The 16,168-nt window shown below is 34.7% G+C and overlaps 1 protein-coding gene across 3 annotated transcripts in view; it reads left to right on the top strand.

Moving 5' to 3' along the window:
• VPS13A (vacuolar protein sorting 13 homolog A) overlaps positions 1-16,168 on the top strand; it is a 238,885-nt gene that overhangs the window by 127,472 nt on the left and 95,245 nt on the right. For all 3 annotated transcript variants that reach the window (XM_082843241.1, XM_082843242.1, XM_082843240.1), the window contains exons 34-35: positions 5,802-5,949; positions 9,026-9,176. In XM_082843241.1, the coding sequence (XP_082699367.1) occupies positions 5,802-5,949; positions 9,026-9,176 (299 nt within the window). The remainder of the gene's footprint in view (positions 1-5,801; positions 5,950-9,025; positions 9,177-16,168) is intronic.

Here is a 16,168-nt window from a genome sequence, read left to right as displayed (position 1 = left end):
TACTAAGGGAAGTAAGTCAGAAAGAGAAAGACAAATACCAAATGATGTCACTTACATGTGGAATCTAAAATATGATACAAGTGAACCTATCTATGAAACAGAAACAGAATCACAGACATACGGGGAAGACTTGTGGTTGCCAAGTGGAGTGGGGAGGGATGGAGTGGGAGGTTGGGGTTAGCAGATGTATACTTTTTTTTTTTATTTTTTATTTTTTTTGCGGTGCGCGGGCCTCTCACTGCCGCGGCCTCTCGCATTGCGGAGCGCAAGCTCTGGATGCGCAGGCTCAGCGGCCATGGCTCACGGGCCCAGCCATTCCGCGGCATGTGGGATCCTCCCAGACCGGGGCACGAACCCGTGTCCCCTGCATTGGCAGGCGGACTCTCAACCACTGCGCCACCAGGGAAGCCCCAGGTGTAAGCTTTTATATGTATCAGTAGAATGGATAAACAAGGTCCTACTGTAATGCAGAGAAAACTATATTCAATATCCTGTGATAAGCCATAATGTAAAAGAATATGTATAAAAAAAGAATGTATGCATATGTATAACTGAATCACTTTGCTGTAAAGCAGTAATTAACAGAACATTGTAATTCAACTATACTTCAATTTTAAAAAATTAAAAAAACAAAAAAAATGATATAGATATGAATTAGGTGTGAGTCTCTATTACAAATAGATTGTTTTTAAAAAGCGTTCTCTAAATGTTTCTCGAGCATTAAATAACAATATATATTCTTTTCTGTCCAAAAAAGAATTTTTTTATTGAAGAAATACATAAAATGGTATTGGGGATGAATGTAAAAGATTGCTGGTGATATGACCACCCAAAGATAACTACTGTTAATAATTTAGAATTGTTTTCTATTTTATTATATCTGCACTTACATTTAAGTGAAATAAGAATTCTGTTGTATATTACAGATTGTAATTTTCTCTTAAAAATGTGCTATAAACATTTTTCCATATTATTTTGAGTGCATAATTTTTTCTAAATATTTTAATACATAGTTTTTAAAAAAATCCATCTGCCTGTTAAAAATTTAAGTTTCTTATTGTTGTTTTAAATAGCAGTATAATGATGATTGATATCTTTGTTTCTCAATACTTATATGATTTTCTACTCATTTCTTTAGGATAATTCATTTCCTTCAGATGAATTCCTAGAAACATAATTACTCATTTATAGAGTAAACCAATTTTCCCTGAAATAATTTTATCGCAAAGATGTTAACTGCATTATAAAATTTTAAAAAGATGTTTATAATACTTCTATAAGGAAAGTTGTAAAACTTAACCAAGGGCCAGAAAGAAATCTTGAATAATTTTTCAGAGAATATTTTCCTACATCTAATATTATAAAGGTGTCAGTTTCTTATAAATTAATTTATACATTTAATGCACTGTTAATAAAAAAATCACAACAGCTGTTCTTTTTAAAGCCTTTCAAAATTATTGTAAAGTTTTTCTGGAAATATAAATTGGGGGCAAGATGTAGAAAAGAGTTTTTTTTTTTAATTGAGATTGGGCATGGGAGAATCATAACATTAGAGGTACTACTAAAATATATTAAATTACATTAAATACTACTAAAATATATTACAAAATTAAAATAATTAAGTTAGTGAAAGAGTAGAAAACTCAGCAGCTGACTGTGTGTGTATGTATGTGTGCATCATCATTATTCATATATATTACAGTCAATCCCCGTTATTCACGGATTCCATATTTGTGAATATTTCTGCTTGCTAAAACTTATTTGTAACCACAAAATCAATATTCATGGCACTTTTACAGTCATTTGTGGACATACGCAGAGCTGCAAGAAATTTGGGTCTCCCAAGGCCTTTGTTCCCAGCTGAGGTGTTAAACAAGGTGACGCCCTGCCTTCTTATTTGAACTCTCATGCTGTAAACAGTGTCCTTTTTGTGTGCCATGTTTTTTGCATTTAGGGGCTTTTCCTTGGTGATTTTGCTGTTTAAAATGGCCCCAGAGCATAATGCCAGTTATAAGTATAAAAAAACTAAAGGTGAGTGAATTGTATATTATATGAATTATCTCAGTAATGCTCTTTAAAAAACTATGGACAGGGGCTTCCCTGGTGGCGCAGTGGTTGAGAGTCCACCTGCCGCTGCAGGGGATGCGGGTTCGTGCCCTGGTCCGGGAGGATGCCACGTGCCTTGGAGCGGCTGGACCTGTGAGCCATGGCCACTGAGCCTGCACGTCCGGAGCCTGTGCTCCGCAACAGGAGAGGCCGCAACAGTGAGAGGCCCGCGTACCGCAAAAAAAAAAACCAAAACTATGGACAAATAACACATAAGTACCAGTCATATGGTAGAGAAGAACTTGCTAATTTAAGCACTGAAGAAAGAAGAAAAGTGATAAGGGAAAAATATCAATTGGCTTTGACTGTATAAAAGTATAAGTTTCTGAATATTAATTACCAAAACAAAATTCTGGGAAACATAGCATATGGGGTAATTAGCAACATCTGTAATAAAGGATAAAAATCCTTAAATATCTTAAGACAGTAAGTAAAAGATAATTTGAAAAATTGGTGAAGAACATGACTAGATGATTCTTTATAGGAATGGTGATAGCTGGTGTATAGCTAATAGAAATGTTCAACCTCATTAATATTCAAGGGAATGAAAATTAATACAGTGAAATGTTTGCATATTAAATTTGGAAAATCTTAATAATCAGTAATTCTCACTCTGGGTGCAGGGAGATGGATACTCTCATATGTTGTTATTTATATATTGATCCAATTTCTTGTATTTAGTTTGGCAAATAATTGAGGAGTACATGTCATATTGTAATCATCTGAGCCAAGTACTGGCAATACATCAAAGAATAACATAAATATAGTCCTTACCCTCATGAATCTTTCATTCTAATTGAAACTACAGACAAGACAATGACCTATTAAATGTACTGGATGGGCCAAAAGGTTCGTCCAGTTTTTTCCGTAAGATGGCTCTAGTAGCACTTAGTTGTCTTTAACTTCATTCGAAACAGTTTCGTTAGATTATATGTGACAGCTCTCATATCAGTGTGCATTTAAAAAAAGACTTATCAAAGTTGTTGAATTTTTGTGTAGCCATTTTAATATTGAAGATGGAAGAAAGAAAGCAACATTTTTGGCATATTATGCTTTATTATTTCAAGAAAGGTAAAAATGCAGCTGAAACACAAAAAAAGATTTGTGCAGTGTATGGAGAAGGTGCTGTGACTGATCGAACGGATCAAAGGTGGTTTGTGAAGTTTCGTGCTGGAGACTTTTCACTGGGGGATGCTCCATGGTTGCGTAGACCAGCTGAAGTTCATAGCGATCAAATGGAAACAATAATTGAGAACAGTCAACGTTATACCATGCAGGAGACAGCCAGCATACTCAAAAAATCCATATCAAGCGTTGAAAATCATTTGCACCAGCTTGGTTATGTGAATCACTTTGATGTTTGGGTTCCACATAAGTTAAGCAAAAAAACCTTCTTGACCATATTTCCACATGTGATTCTCTACTGAAGCGTAATGAAAACGTTCTGTTTTAAAAACAAATTGTGACAGGCGATGAAAAGTGGATACTATACAACAGTGTGGAACGGAAGAGATCATGGGGCAAGAGAAATGAACCACCACCAACCACACCAAAGGCCCGTCTTCACCCAGAGAAGGTGATGTCGTGTACATGGTGGGATTGGAAGGGAGTCCTCTATTATGAGCTCCTTCCCGAAAACCAAACAATTAATTCCAACAAGCACTGCTCCCAATTAGACCAACTGAAAGCAGCACCCGAAGGAAAACGTCCAGAATTAGTCAACAGAAAATGCATAATCTTCCATCAGAATAACACAAGACCGCATGTTTCTTTGATGACCAGGCAAAAACTGTTAACAGCTTGCCTGGGAAGTTCTGATTCATCCGCCGTATTCACCAGACATTGCACCTTTGGATTTCCATTTCTTTCAGTCTTTACAAAATTCTCCTAATGGAAAAAATTTTAATTCCCTGGAAGACTAGTACTGGTAAGGAAAGGTTTTTCCAGAGGAAGTAATCTTTTGACACAGCAGTTAATATTTCTTGAAATTAGTCCAGAGGAAGAAATTTACTCAAAGACATGTACAAAGATAATGAACCAAGTATTATATATTACAGTGATGAATTGGAAACAGCATAACTTTTTAACAATATAAGGTTGACTTAATGACTTATGGCATAGCTATATATTTTCATATTCACTTGTTAAAATTGTACATGTAGTATCTGCTTAGAGCTTTTAGATTCCCTAACTTAGTACCATTAAGGGAGATTGCAAGGATGCATACATTCTAAGTATAATGTTACCCTATAGTTAATACATTCAATGATATGATGCTAGGAATTCTAGGAGATCCCTGGTGACTCCCATATTTCTCTCCAATTGAATAAGTGATATGTAAATTCTACAGTCATAGCTTCATTCCCTAGTTGAAGAATTTGGGATTGCTGCCAATTAAAACATAAATGTATTATTGAGGAGTACCACCTTGAGATTGTCATTTGAAGGTATAATGGGAGGCTTCTTTGGTCACATGTCACTTGAAAGGGGTTTGGTAACCTACTACTCTTTTCATCATTCCTGAGCATCAGTCCTACCCTTATAAGTACTTGGAAAGGCCAATATGGTTCAATTAATATGAAATTGTCCATATTCAAGTATATTTGATCCATAGAAATAGGAATTTCATATGGTGCAAACTGGTTTCTTATGAAGTAAGGGGATATGTGGTAATCTGCTAACATGTGTAAATCAGTGAATTTAAATGTTTTCATTGTTTTTTTTAAATTAATTAATTTATATAGTTTTGACTGCATTGGGTCTTCGTTGCTGTACACATGCTTTCCGTTAGTTGCAGGGGCTGCTGTTCGTTGCGGTGTGCGGGCTTCTCGTTGTGGTGGCTTCTCTTGTTGCAGAGCATGGGCTCTAGGCACACGGGCTTCAGTAGTTGTGGCACACGGGCTTCAGTAGTTGTGGCACGCAGGCTCAGTAGTTGTGGCTCGCAGGGTCTAGTGTGCAGGCTCAGTAGTTATAGAGCACAGGCTTAGTTGCTCCGTGGCATGTGGGATCTTCCCGGATCAGGGCTCGAACCCATGTCTCCTGCATTGGCAGGCAGATTCTTAACCACTGCGCCACCAGGGAAGCCCCTAAATGTTTTCATAATGTCTCGTGTAATGTATGTTTATAGATGATGTAGAGATAATTCTCATTTTAAGAGTTTATTGTCCAACTTGTATATATTTTTTTATTTTATTTTATTTTTTTTATTTTATTTTTTTTTACAGCAGGTTCTTATTAGTTATCCATTTTATACATATTAGTGTATATATGTCAATCCCAATCTCCCAATTCATCACACCATCCCACCACCCCTCCCCGCCACTTTCCCCCCTTGGTGTCCATACATTTGTTCTCTACCTCTGTGTCTCAATTTCTGCACTGCAAACCGGTTCAACTTGTATATTTTTGGCGCTTTTTAACATATTGCAAAATCCTATTGAAAAAATTCATTTTTCTTCAACATGGAACACTTCACCTCAGAGAAAGTCACCCAGGTTTCTTGTAGATTTCTAGTGGGTGACTTTGAAAGTGTGTGACTTTCATCTCTCATTTTACATGGAAAGCCTGTTCGATTTTATTTTTCTCTTCACACACACAAAATTATTGATTTCTATTATTTGTATATAAAATGATTAATTTTTTAACTATCTGATTTTGTATGAAACTATTCAAAACAATTTTATTTTTACTTATAGGTCTCAATTTATTAATGATGCATACCAGGAAGTACTGGATCTACTATTGCCACTAAATCTTGAGGTGGTTGTTGAGCGAAATTTATCCTGGGAGTGGTACCAGGAAGTTCCTTGTTTTGATGTAAATGCTCAACTAAAGCCCATGGAGGTAACTTTTGAATGCTTATTGATTCCTGTTTTGTTTGTTAAAAAATATTGCTTGGGGACATAAGTCATTTTGTGTGTATAAGTTATATATTAATTACCTTGGTCACAAATGAAATAATAGCATACAATCTAGAATGCATTGAATGTTTGTCATTCATTTATTCAACAAATATTTGAGTGCCTACTGAGTGTTAGACCCTGTGCCAGATATTGGAGATCCTGTGGCAAAGAAGTTGTGACATTATCTCTGGTTTCATGGAATTTACCAGTGTAACGCAGGGGTTGGTATTGGTGGTGGTCCAGAGGTGAGATAGACCGTAAAAAAGTACACAGGCACACAATTAAAATAGTTCTAAATTATGGTAAATATCATGAAGGAAACAAATATTAGACATGGTGCTGTAAGTAGTCAGTTAGATATTTTAATAAAGATGTTAGTGGAGAGGTCTAAGGCTGGAAATAATGATTTGGAAATCATCAGATTATAGATGGTATTTGAAGCTATGGGAATATATGAAGTAACGTAGCAAAGGTCCTAGAAGAATGGAGTGGTTGAAGATGAAAATGGCAAATGGTTAGTAATTTAGACGTAACTTTACTTCCCTATTGGTTGATATCGTGTCACAGATCTCCAGTGTAACTATCCACAAGTTCGTATTTTTACCTCTCGACTGGATGGAAGTCAAAACTGTATCACATGTTTTGCTAAAGTGACGGCAACACACACTCTTTCTGGAAGATTTCTTTAAGAAACCTACTTAACAGATTCTTTTCCCTCCCTTCATCCCCCTGTTTCCCTTTCTGTTTCTCCCCATAAAAATTATATTCAAAAAGAGAAAATCATCATTTAAAAAATTTCAGATTTGTAACTTAAAAATGTATTTAAAACTTAAAACATGATGATCTCTAACACACCATTGTAAAGCAATTATATTCCAATAAAGATGTAAAACAAATGAAACATGATGATCTCAACTCAAGATCTTTAAACTCTGTGTATAAGATCATATGGACTCCTTAAATTATAAATGGGCCGTATCTTCTTAAGATAAATAATTGAAGTCTCTTTGTATTGGTAAGACAACAGTTAGAAACTTATAAAACATAAGTAGCAAGTTCTACCTAGCATACTGGGCAAATCTTCTCCCCACTGGGCCCAGTCATTAGGCAGATTTGTGTGGGGCGGCTGGGACACCATTTCCCTTCACTCTTCTCCAGAGAAAATCCATGCAGAATGTCCAGATGATGTTGCAGACCTTCTGCAAATGCCCAGCTGCCTTCCAGGACAGATCAAATTGGGTCTTCCCCTGCAGTGATCTGTCTGAATAGTTAGCAGCTGTTGTGGCTCACCCCCAGGTTCACACATTGGAACCCTCTTGGACATCATCCTCTGCATCACAAAGAGGCTAGAATCGGTTACTCTAATGCATCCAGGCTAAGTGCTGCAGTTTGTGATTTTTGACTTGTCAGATGTTCGGTGGTAGCATACACAGCCAGTCCTGAAATGTAGGAGCCACAGACCAGTATTCCTTGAATCCTTACAGTTCTTCCAGCTTCCTGTACTGAGCTGTTGGCAAGAGTGAAGAGTAATGATTAATATCAGTTATTTGGGGAGTATTCAGTAAACATGCACTAATTGAAAGACTATGGTTTAGAAGTTGTAATATTTAATTTCATTTTATTAATTTATATGAATATACTATTTTTGCAATACCTGCTACATAATAATCACAAAATAAGTGTCATGAATAAATGAAAATTTAAAAACAAAACATAAGTAGCAGGAATAAGATACACATGGAGTTAATCTTAAAACACTAGATTAGTTTATCACTTTTGAAATGTAGTCAAAGGAAGCCCGATGCAAATAAAACTGTTAAATTTTGTGGAATTAAAGTTATCCCTTTGAGGTTATTAGACATACCAATTTAAAACTCACAGGTCTTTTTTTTTTTTTTTAACTGAATTGCTGTTGTATTAGAGTTCTTCAGAGAAATAGAACCAATAGGATATGTGGTGTGTGTGTGTGTGTGTGTGTGTGTGTGTATGTGTATGTGTGTGTATGTGTGTGTATACTCTTGGTCTGGATGCGTTAGACTGACTTCTTGAAGACTCAGTTTTAACCTCTCCCTGACTCTGAAGTTGAGATCCAGGGGGAGTCAAATATGTGGTCCCCTAAGGTGGGCTGCAACAGCTGCTAACTCCTCGGGTGTCTCTTGATAGGGGAAGACTCAATTTCATTCTAGTGGATCTGCCCCAGAAGGCAGCTGGGCATTTGTAGGTGGTCTGCAGGACCATATATATATATACATATACATATATGTATATATATGTGTGTGTGTGTGTGTTTCTTTATATATATATTATATAATATATACATATATATATACACATAACATCTAGAATAATAACATCTAGACTAAATCTCTACATACTACGACCTAGTCAGGTTGACATAAAATTAACAGTCACAGCTTTCAAGACAGGTCTTATGCTAGTGGTTTTAGGCTAAATTTGCAACACATGGAGTTTTGAGTTAGTGTGTTGCATTCTTCAAGTGGACTTAAGCATGATACTTAATCATTCAAGCCTCACCTTCATATAAAATCAGGATTATACTCTTTAACCTACGACTTTTGTGAGGGTCAACTAAAATAATTCATGTAAAATATATTGTAAAATATTTTCAATTGTATAAATTTATTATTTTTGATTATTCTATATTTGTAAATTGAGATGCTTACTAACCAAAAAAATACAAAGGCGCTACATGAATACTTGAAAATGAAAGTTCATTTTAACGGTTTAAAATTAGTAGGTTAATTGCTACATTCATAACAAAAAACGTTCATCATTCATAGCTTCATTGATGCTGACATTTAATTTAGTCCTGTATTTCACAAGGTACTGAAGATCACATGGTCATTTCAAAAATGGAATATTCAGTTAGTAGAATTATCTAATATGTTAAAAGTTGGCTTTTTAGAGGATTGAAATGAAAATTGTTTTTCTTGTATGAAAATTTTTGACTGCATGAAATAGTAATGTTAAAATAAGCAAATCTTATTTTTTAACAGTTCATTCTTAGTCAAGAAGATATAACAACTATTTTTAAAACATTATACGGCAACATATGGTATGAAGAAAGTGATAGTGCCTCATGTGGAGTAATAAAAGATCAGTCTAGTGTTACTAGTGGTGCTACTAATGCTTCACACCATTCAGGAGGTATGTGCTTAACCTTAAATTAGTCCCCCTCCTCTTTTCTTCTTTCCTTCTATCCTTCCTTTCATTCTTCCTAGTTCTAGGTTTGGGTAAAATAAGATTTATAAATCTTTTCTCTTTAGCTAATCTCATTCAGGTATTTCTGATTTGTCTGTTATCAGTCATTCTGTTGATTTTTTTCTTTGAATCAAAATTTCAAGTCTTGTTGTGACAAAATTCCTTAGTATGTATTTATTCTTGTTATCCCAACTTCCCTGTAAGTCCTTATTTTCAATTTTTCTCTTCATCCCCTCCTTCTCCCTTATTCCTAGTGCAGCATATGTTCCAGATGGAATATTTTATATTAATATTAGGAGTATCAAAATATTAGAGATGTCAAGAGAGGATGATCATTAGTAAATGATGGATTTCAACAAGTAATTAGAAGGTGGATGGAATAGAGCAGAGAGAATTGTAACTCAGAAGAAGTCTGCATCCAATGTTGGATTTAATTTATTATGTAGAATCCTAACTAGGTGCTAAGTTCAGCACCAGCACATGTAGAGAATTGGGTTAATTAGAACTGCTGAGATGATTTTGCTTCACTAGAATAAAGTTCTCTTCATTCTGGCATTTTGAGGAACCCCAAATCTGCCTACCTCAAAGTGAAATCTGCTAGTTCACAAGACTCACTCTTGCAAAGCACTAATATATTGCACAGCTTTTCCAGTCAGGGAGAATCCCAGCAAAGAAACAACCTACATTTGTAACATTACCGGAATCCTCATTCTTACTAGCTAGAATAACCAGCCTGGTCCATTATTGTTAAATATTAATGGTCAGATATAAAGAAAATCACAAGAACCTAAGCCTGAAAGCAACCAAGATAAAGAGATAGTGTTTCCTGAATGAAACAGAAATAATTAAGGAAACAAACGAGAACGTGAACAAACAGAAAACAAACTCTAATTCATAATCAGAGGATTTTGAGAATATAAGAACCAGATCCTACCTTCACTACCTTCTGCCTTTCCAAGATAAGAAAGAGTTCTTGGAAACCAAAAATATGATTGCCAAAATTTTGAAACAAATGCACAAAGCATGGGGTTAGCATGTAAGTACTGAGTTGGACTGTATGGTTAATGTAATCTCCTATGACACAGAGAAAAAATAAGCACAGAGATGGAAAGTGATATAGAACTTACGAGTGGTAGAGCTTTAGTTCAAAAGGTCCAATTTCCAGAATAATAAGTATTTTAGGAGAAAGAACTGAGGGAATGGAAGAGAAGAATCTTTCAAAGAAATAATAGAAGAAAACTCTCCAGAACTAAGTAAATATTGGAACAAAATCTTGGATGTAAAGAATCTACCAAGTTTCAAGCTGATTGAAGACTCCCCATGCAAACACATGTTCATGAAATGTCAGAACAACAAAAGTAATATTTTTAGTTGAAGAAAAACCAGGCTGCCTTTTAGGGCTTGGGGAAAAAGTGACTGGAATCAGATTTATCATGAATGAAACTGGATGGGATGGGATGGATGGAGGATGAAATACAATGGAGTAATATAGCCAAATTTCTAAGGAAAGTTATTTTGAAGTTAGGATTCTATATATGGCCAAACCATCATCTAAATGTGAAAACAATAATTTTCAGATTTCCAGTGACTCAAAGTTTAGTTTCTTTATACCCATTCCTAAAGAAATTACAGGTATACCTCGTTTCATTGTGCTTCATTTTTTATTGTGCTTTTCAGATACTGTATTTTTTACAAATTGAAAGTGTGTAGCAACTCTGAGTCAAGAAGGTCTATCAGGTTCTCATTAGTTATCTATTTTATACATATTAGTGTATATATGTCAATCCCAGTCTCCCAATTCATCCCACCCTCCCCTTCCCCCCTTGGTGTTCATACGTTTGTTCTCTACATCTGGGTCTCTATTTCTGCCTTGCAAACCGGTTAATCTGTACCATTTTCCTAGTTTCCAGATATATGTGTTAATATGCGATATTTGTTTTCCTCTTTCTGACTTACTTCACTCTGTATGACAGTCTATAGGTCCATCCACGTCTCTATAAATGACCCAGTTCCGTTCCTTTTTATGGCTGAGTAGTATTCCATTGTATATATGTACCACATCTTCTTTATCCATTCATCTGTCGATGGACATTTAGGTTACTTCCATGACCTGGCTATTGTAAGTAGTGCTACAGTGAACCTTGGGGTGCATGTACATGAAGAGATGCTCAACTTCACTAATTATTAGAGAAATGCAAATCAAAACTGCAGTGAGGTATTACCTCACACCAGTTAGAATGGGCATCATCAAAATAATCTACAAACAATAAATGCTGGAGAGGGTGTGGAGAAAAGGGAACCTACCTGCACTGTTGGTGGGAATGTAAATTGATACAGCCACTATGGAGAACAGTATGGAGGTTCCTCAAAAAACTAGAATTACCATATGACCCAGCAATCCCACTACTGGGCATATACCCAGAGAAAGCCATAATTCAAAAAGACACGTACAATTTTGTTTTTTTGTTTTTTTTAATGAAGTTAAAGGGATCAATTCACAAAGAAATCTAAATGTGTATGTGCTAATAACAGAGCTTCAAAATATATGCAGCAAAAAGTGACAGAACTAAAGGAGGATATACACATATACAAAATCATAGTTGGATAGTTAGCACACCACTCTTAGTTGATAGAATATAGACTAAAAAATCAGAAAGAATATAGAATATTTGAATACTGTTAAAAAAAACTTGACCTAATTGACATTAATATAATACTTCACTCAACAATTGCAGAATATTCTTTTTTTAAAGGACTCCTGGAATATTCACAAAGATAGACCATTGTGGGGAGGGAGGAGCTAAAGTTTTCTGACCACATGAAATTAAGTTAGAAATCAATAGCAATTGGATGTCAGAAAAGCTTGAAATACCTGGACATTAAACAATTTCTGAATAACTGATGGGTTAAAAAAGAAAAACAAGGGAGATCAAAATTATTTAAACTGAAAAATAATGAACATAAAATGTCAAAATTTGTGGGATGCAACTAAAGCAGTGCTGAAAAATTTGTAGCTATAAAGGACTGTACTGGAGTTAAAAATCAAAGATAAAATCTTCTACCTCAAGAAACTAGAAGAGCAGATCAAACCCAAAATAAATAAAAGGAAGAGAGTAATATAGACAACAGTAGAAATCAGTGAAAGAGAAACAGATAAGCAGGAGAGAAAATTACCAAAGTCCAAAATTGTTTTCATTGGAAAGACTAATGAAATTGATAAATCCTTAGCAAGACTGATAGAAAATAAATTATCAATATCAGAATTAATTAGATTGTAGTAGTTCACTACCAGGACAATAAGGGAATATTATGAATAATTTTGTGATAATAAATTCTAGAGCTAATATGAAGTGTAAAAATTTTTTGGAAAAAAAGAATTACCAAAACTGACATAGGATGAAATAGAAAATCTGAGTAGCTCTGTATCTATTAAAAGAATTGAATTTCAATGGTGAATTCTATTAAATATTTAAATAAGAAATAATACCAGTGTTAAACTCTTTGGAAAATAGAGGAGAAGGGAACACTTCCTTAGACATTTTATAAAGCAAGCATTACCCTGGTACCAAAAACTAAAATCAAAAACAAAACAGAAAAAGCCACTTCAAGAAAAGAATATTGCACACCAGTATCCCTCATGAACACAGGCATAAAAATTCTTAACAACATATTAGTATACTGAATCCAGCAATAAGGATATAGGATATTTCATCTTGGCCAACTGAGAATTATCCCAAAATGAAAAGTTGGTTTAACACTCAAAAATCAATTAAGCTAACTCACCAAATTAATAGAGAAAGGAGAAAAAGTTATATCACCTCAATAGATGCAGGAAAAACATTTTTTAAAATTCAGCACCTATTTGTGGTAAAAACTAGAAATGTCTAAAAAGGCATACTTAATAATGAAGTAGAAAGTTTTCCACCTAAAATAGGAACAAGGCAAGAATGTCCACATTCACCATTCCTGTTCAGCTGGTAGTCATTGACAGAGCAATACAGCCAAAGGAAGGATTTTTTTTTTTTTTTTTTTTAAATATCTTCTCAGCCACACCACGTGGCATGTGGGATCTTAGTTCCCCAACCAGGGATCAAACCCACGCCCCTTGCAGTGGAAGCGCAGAGTCTTAACCACTGGACCACCAGGGAAGTCCCCAAGAAAAGGTCTACAGAGTAGAAAGAATTAAAAATGCCTTTTTTCTCAACATGATTGATTACACAGAAAACCCTAAGAAGTCTTCAACAAATTCCCAGAATTAAATCAATTTAGCATTTTTAACAAGATACAGGGTTAATATGTAACAATTGAGAAATAGGACTTTAAAAACTATTTGCAATACCATCAGAAAACATACTTAGGAAGAAATTTAACAAAATTATGCAAGACTGCTATACTGAAAGATACCAAATACTCATGAGAAAAACTAAATGACCTATATATATGAAAATGTATGCCATGTTTGTGCATTGAAAAATCTCAGTATTGTTAAAATATCCGTATTGTTTAAATGTCAGTTCTCACCATATTGATTTATATATTCAACATAATCACAGTCAAACTTTAATAGAAATTTAAAAATTACTTTAAAAGCTTATATAGCTAAGGATCAAGAATAGCCGTGTGTGTGTGTGTGTGTGTGTATGTGTGTATGAAAGAAGAGCAAAGATTTACACTATCTAATTTCACAATTTACAATAAATCTTCAATAATTAAGTTAGTATGTTATTGGCATAACATAGACAAATAGATTTGTAAAACAGAACAGAATGTCCAGAAGACATGCAAGTAAACTGATACTCAACAAAGACTGGTCAATAGGGAAAAGATAAACTTTTAAACAAATGGTGCTGTCATAACTAGGTAAATGTAGGAAAAATTGAACTTGTCCCTTCACACCATACACAAATCAATTTGAGATGGATGAAAGGCATATATTTGAAAGCTAAAACTTTTAAACTTCTAGAAGAAGGAACATGAAAGAATATCTTCATGGGATAGCCAAACATTTCTTGGATAGATAAAAAAGCACTAACCATAAAAGAAAAACTTTGTAAAGTAGATCTCGTCAAAATGTTAAACTTCTGCTCATCAAAAGATAGTGTCAGGGACTTCCCTGGTGGCACAGTGGTTACGAATCCGCCTGCCAGTGCCAGTGACATGGGTTCAAGCCCTGGTCCGGAAGATCCCACATGCTGCGGAGCAACCAAGCCCATGCACCACAACTACTGAGCCTGCACTCTAGAGCCCGCGAGCCACAACTACTGAGCCCACGCGCCTCAACTAATGAAGGCCATGCCCCTAGAGCCTGCGATCCGCAACAAGAGAAGCCACCACAATGAGAAGCCCGTGCACCGCAGCGAAGAGGAGCTCCCGCTCACCACAGCTAGAGAAAGCCCACCGCAGCAAGGAAGACCCAACGCGGCTAAAAAAAAATTAATTAATTTTTAAAAAAGGGGGAAAAATGATAGTATCAAGATTGTGAAAGATTGGGCTTCAGACTAGACGAAATATTCAAGATGCCTTTATCTGACCTTTATCTGACCTTCTTATATCTAGAATACAGAACTCCTTGAAATTAGTAACTTTTTAAAAAACAAATGCCCAAAAGATTTGGATACTTTAGAAAGGATAATAGGTTAAATGGACAGTAAGCACATGATAAGGTGCTAACATAGTTATTTATCAGGAAGACTTCCGTTTACCAGACTAAAGTTTAAAAGACTGACAACACCAAATGTTGACGAGAATGTGAAACTGCTGAAACTCTCACATGTGGCTCTTAGGAAAGTGAAATAGTATAACTACTTTTGACAAAGTTAGGCAGTTAATGTATACCTACCCTATAACAAACAATTATAAGCCTAAGTATTTACTCCCACTGCACCCCAAAGTAAGTGCATATATACACAAAATGACTTATTTAGGAATATTTACAACAGATTTATTCATAATAGCTTAAATCTGGAAATAACCCATATGTTCATCAGCACTAGGATGGATAAACTTTATTTTCATGCAGTGTATTTTCGGAGTACATAAAGAAGGAGCTACTGACACATACAGTAACATGGGTCAGTCTCAGATTTCTTTAACTGAAAGAAACTAAACATGAAAGAGTATGATATATCTTACTGCATTTATACAGAATTTAAGAACCCACAAAACTAATCTAAGGTGATTGAAATTAGAATGGTAGGGAGGTTGGGATAGGCTGGGAAAGGGTTGTAAGGGAACTTTTTGGAGTGATGTGAATGTTCAGTATCTTAATTGGAGTGTTGGTGACATGGATGTATATATTTATCAAATCTCATTAAATGTTTCAGATAAGATCTTTACATTTCACGGATGTAAATTTTACCGAAATTAAAAAATAAGTTACCTGGAATGGTGGTCCTTGTCTCTGGAGTCAGGTAGAATGAGAATTAGGAATTGCTATGTTTTTATTATATGTCCATTTAATATGTACCATGTATATATAATACCTTGTCCCAAAATATAAAACGTAGAAAAGATTGAATTTTGGATCCTTTTGTTTAGTGGAACAATTTTTTAAATGTCATCTAAAGTATCTTGTTTGGTTTTAGATTTTGAAGTAAAATTTAAATACCAAACACATATACCAGGTACTCTAGTATGCATTTTACACATGCTGTTTTGCTTAATCTCCAAAACAAACCCAGTGGTTAGTTCTTTTATTCTTGTTTTATGAAAATTAAACCAAGAGTTTATTAAAAGTAAACCAAGAGTTTAATTAATACTCTCAGGTTATTATGTAAAGAATCCTAAGCCAGTAGTTAGTGAGTTCAACATCAGAATTTTTAAATCTTTTAAATTTTTTGGAAAAACATTATACTATACCCATTTATTTAACAATTATCTTAAATCTAGTTCAGGTCTGTTTTAATGAGTTCTACCATTCCTGACTTTCTTCTTTTCTC

The sequence above is a fragment of the Leucopleurus acutus genome (assembly GCF_964270905.1).
Source record: "Leucopleurus acutus genome assembly, chromosome: 7".
In the NCBI taxonomy this organism is placed as follows: domain Eukaryota; kingdom Metazoa; phylum Chordata; class Mammalia; order Artiodactyla; family Delphinidae; genus Leucopleurus; species Leucopleurus acutus.
Note: the sequence above shows the minus strand (reverse complement) of the source record. Positions and strands in the feature narration are given on the sequence as shown.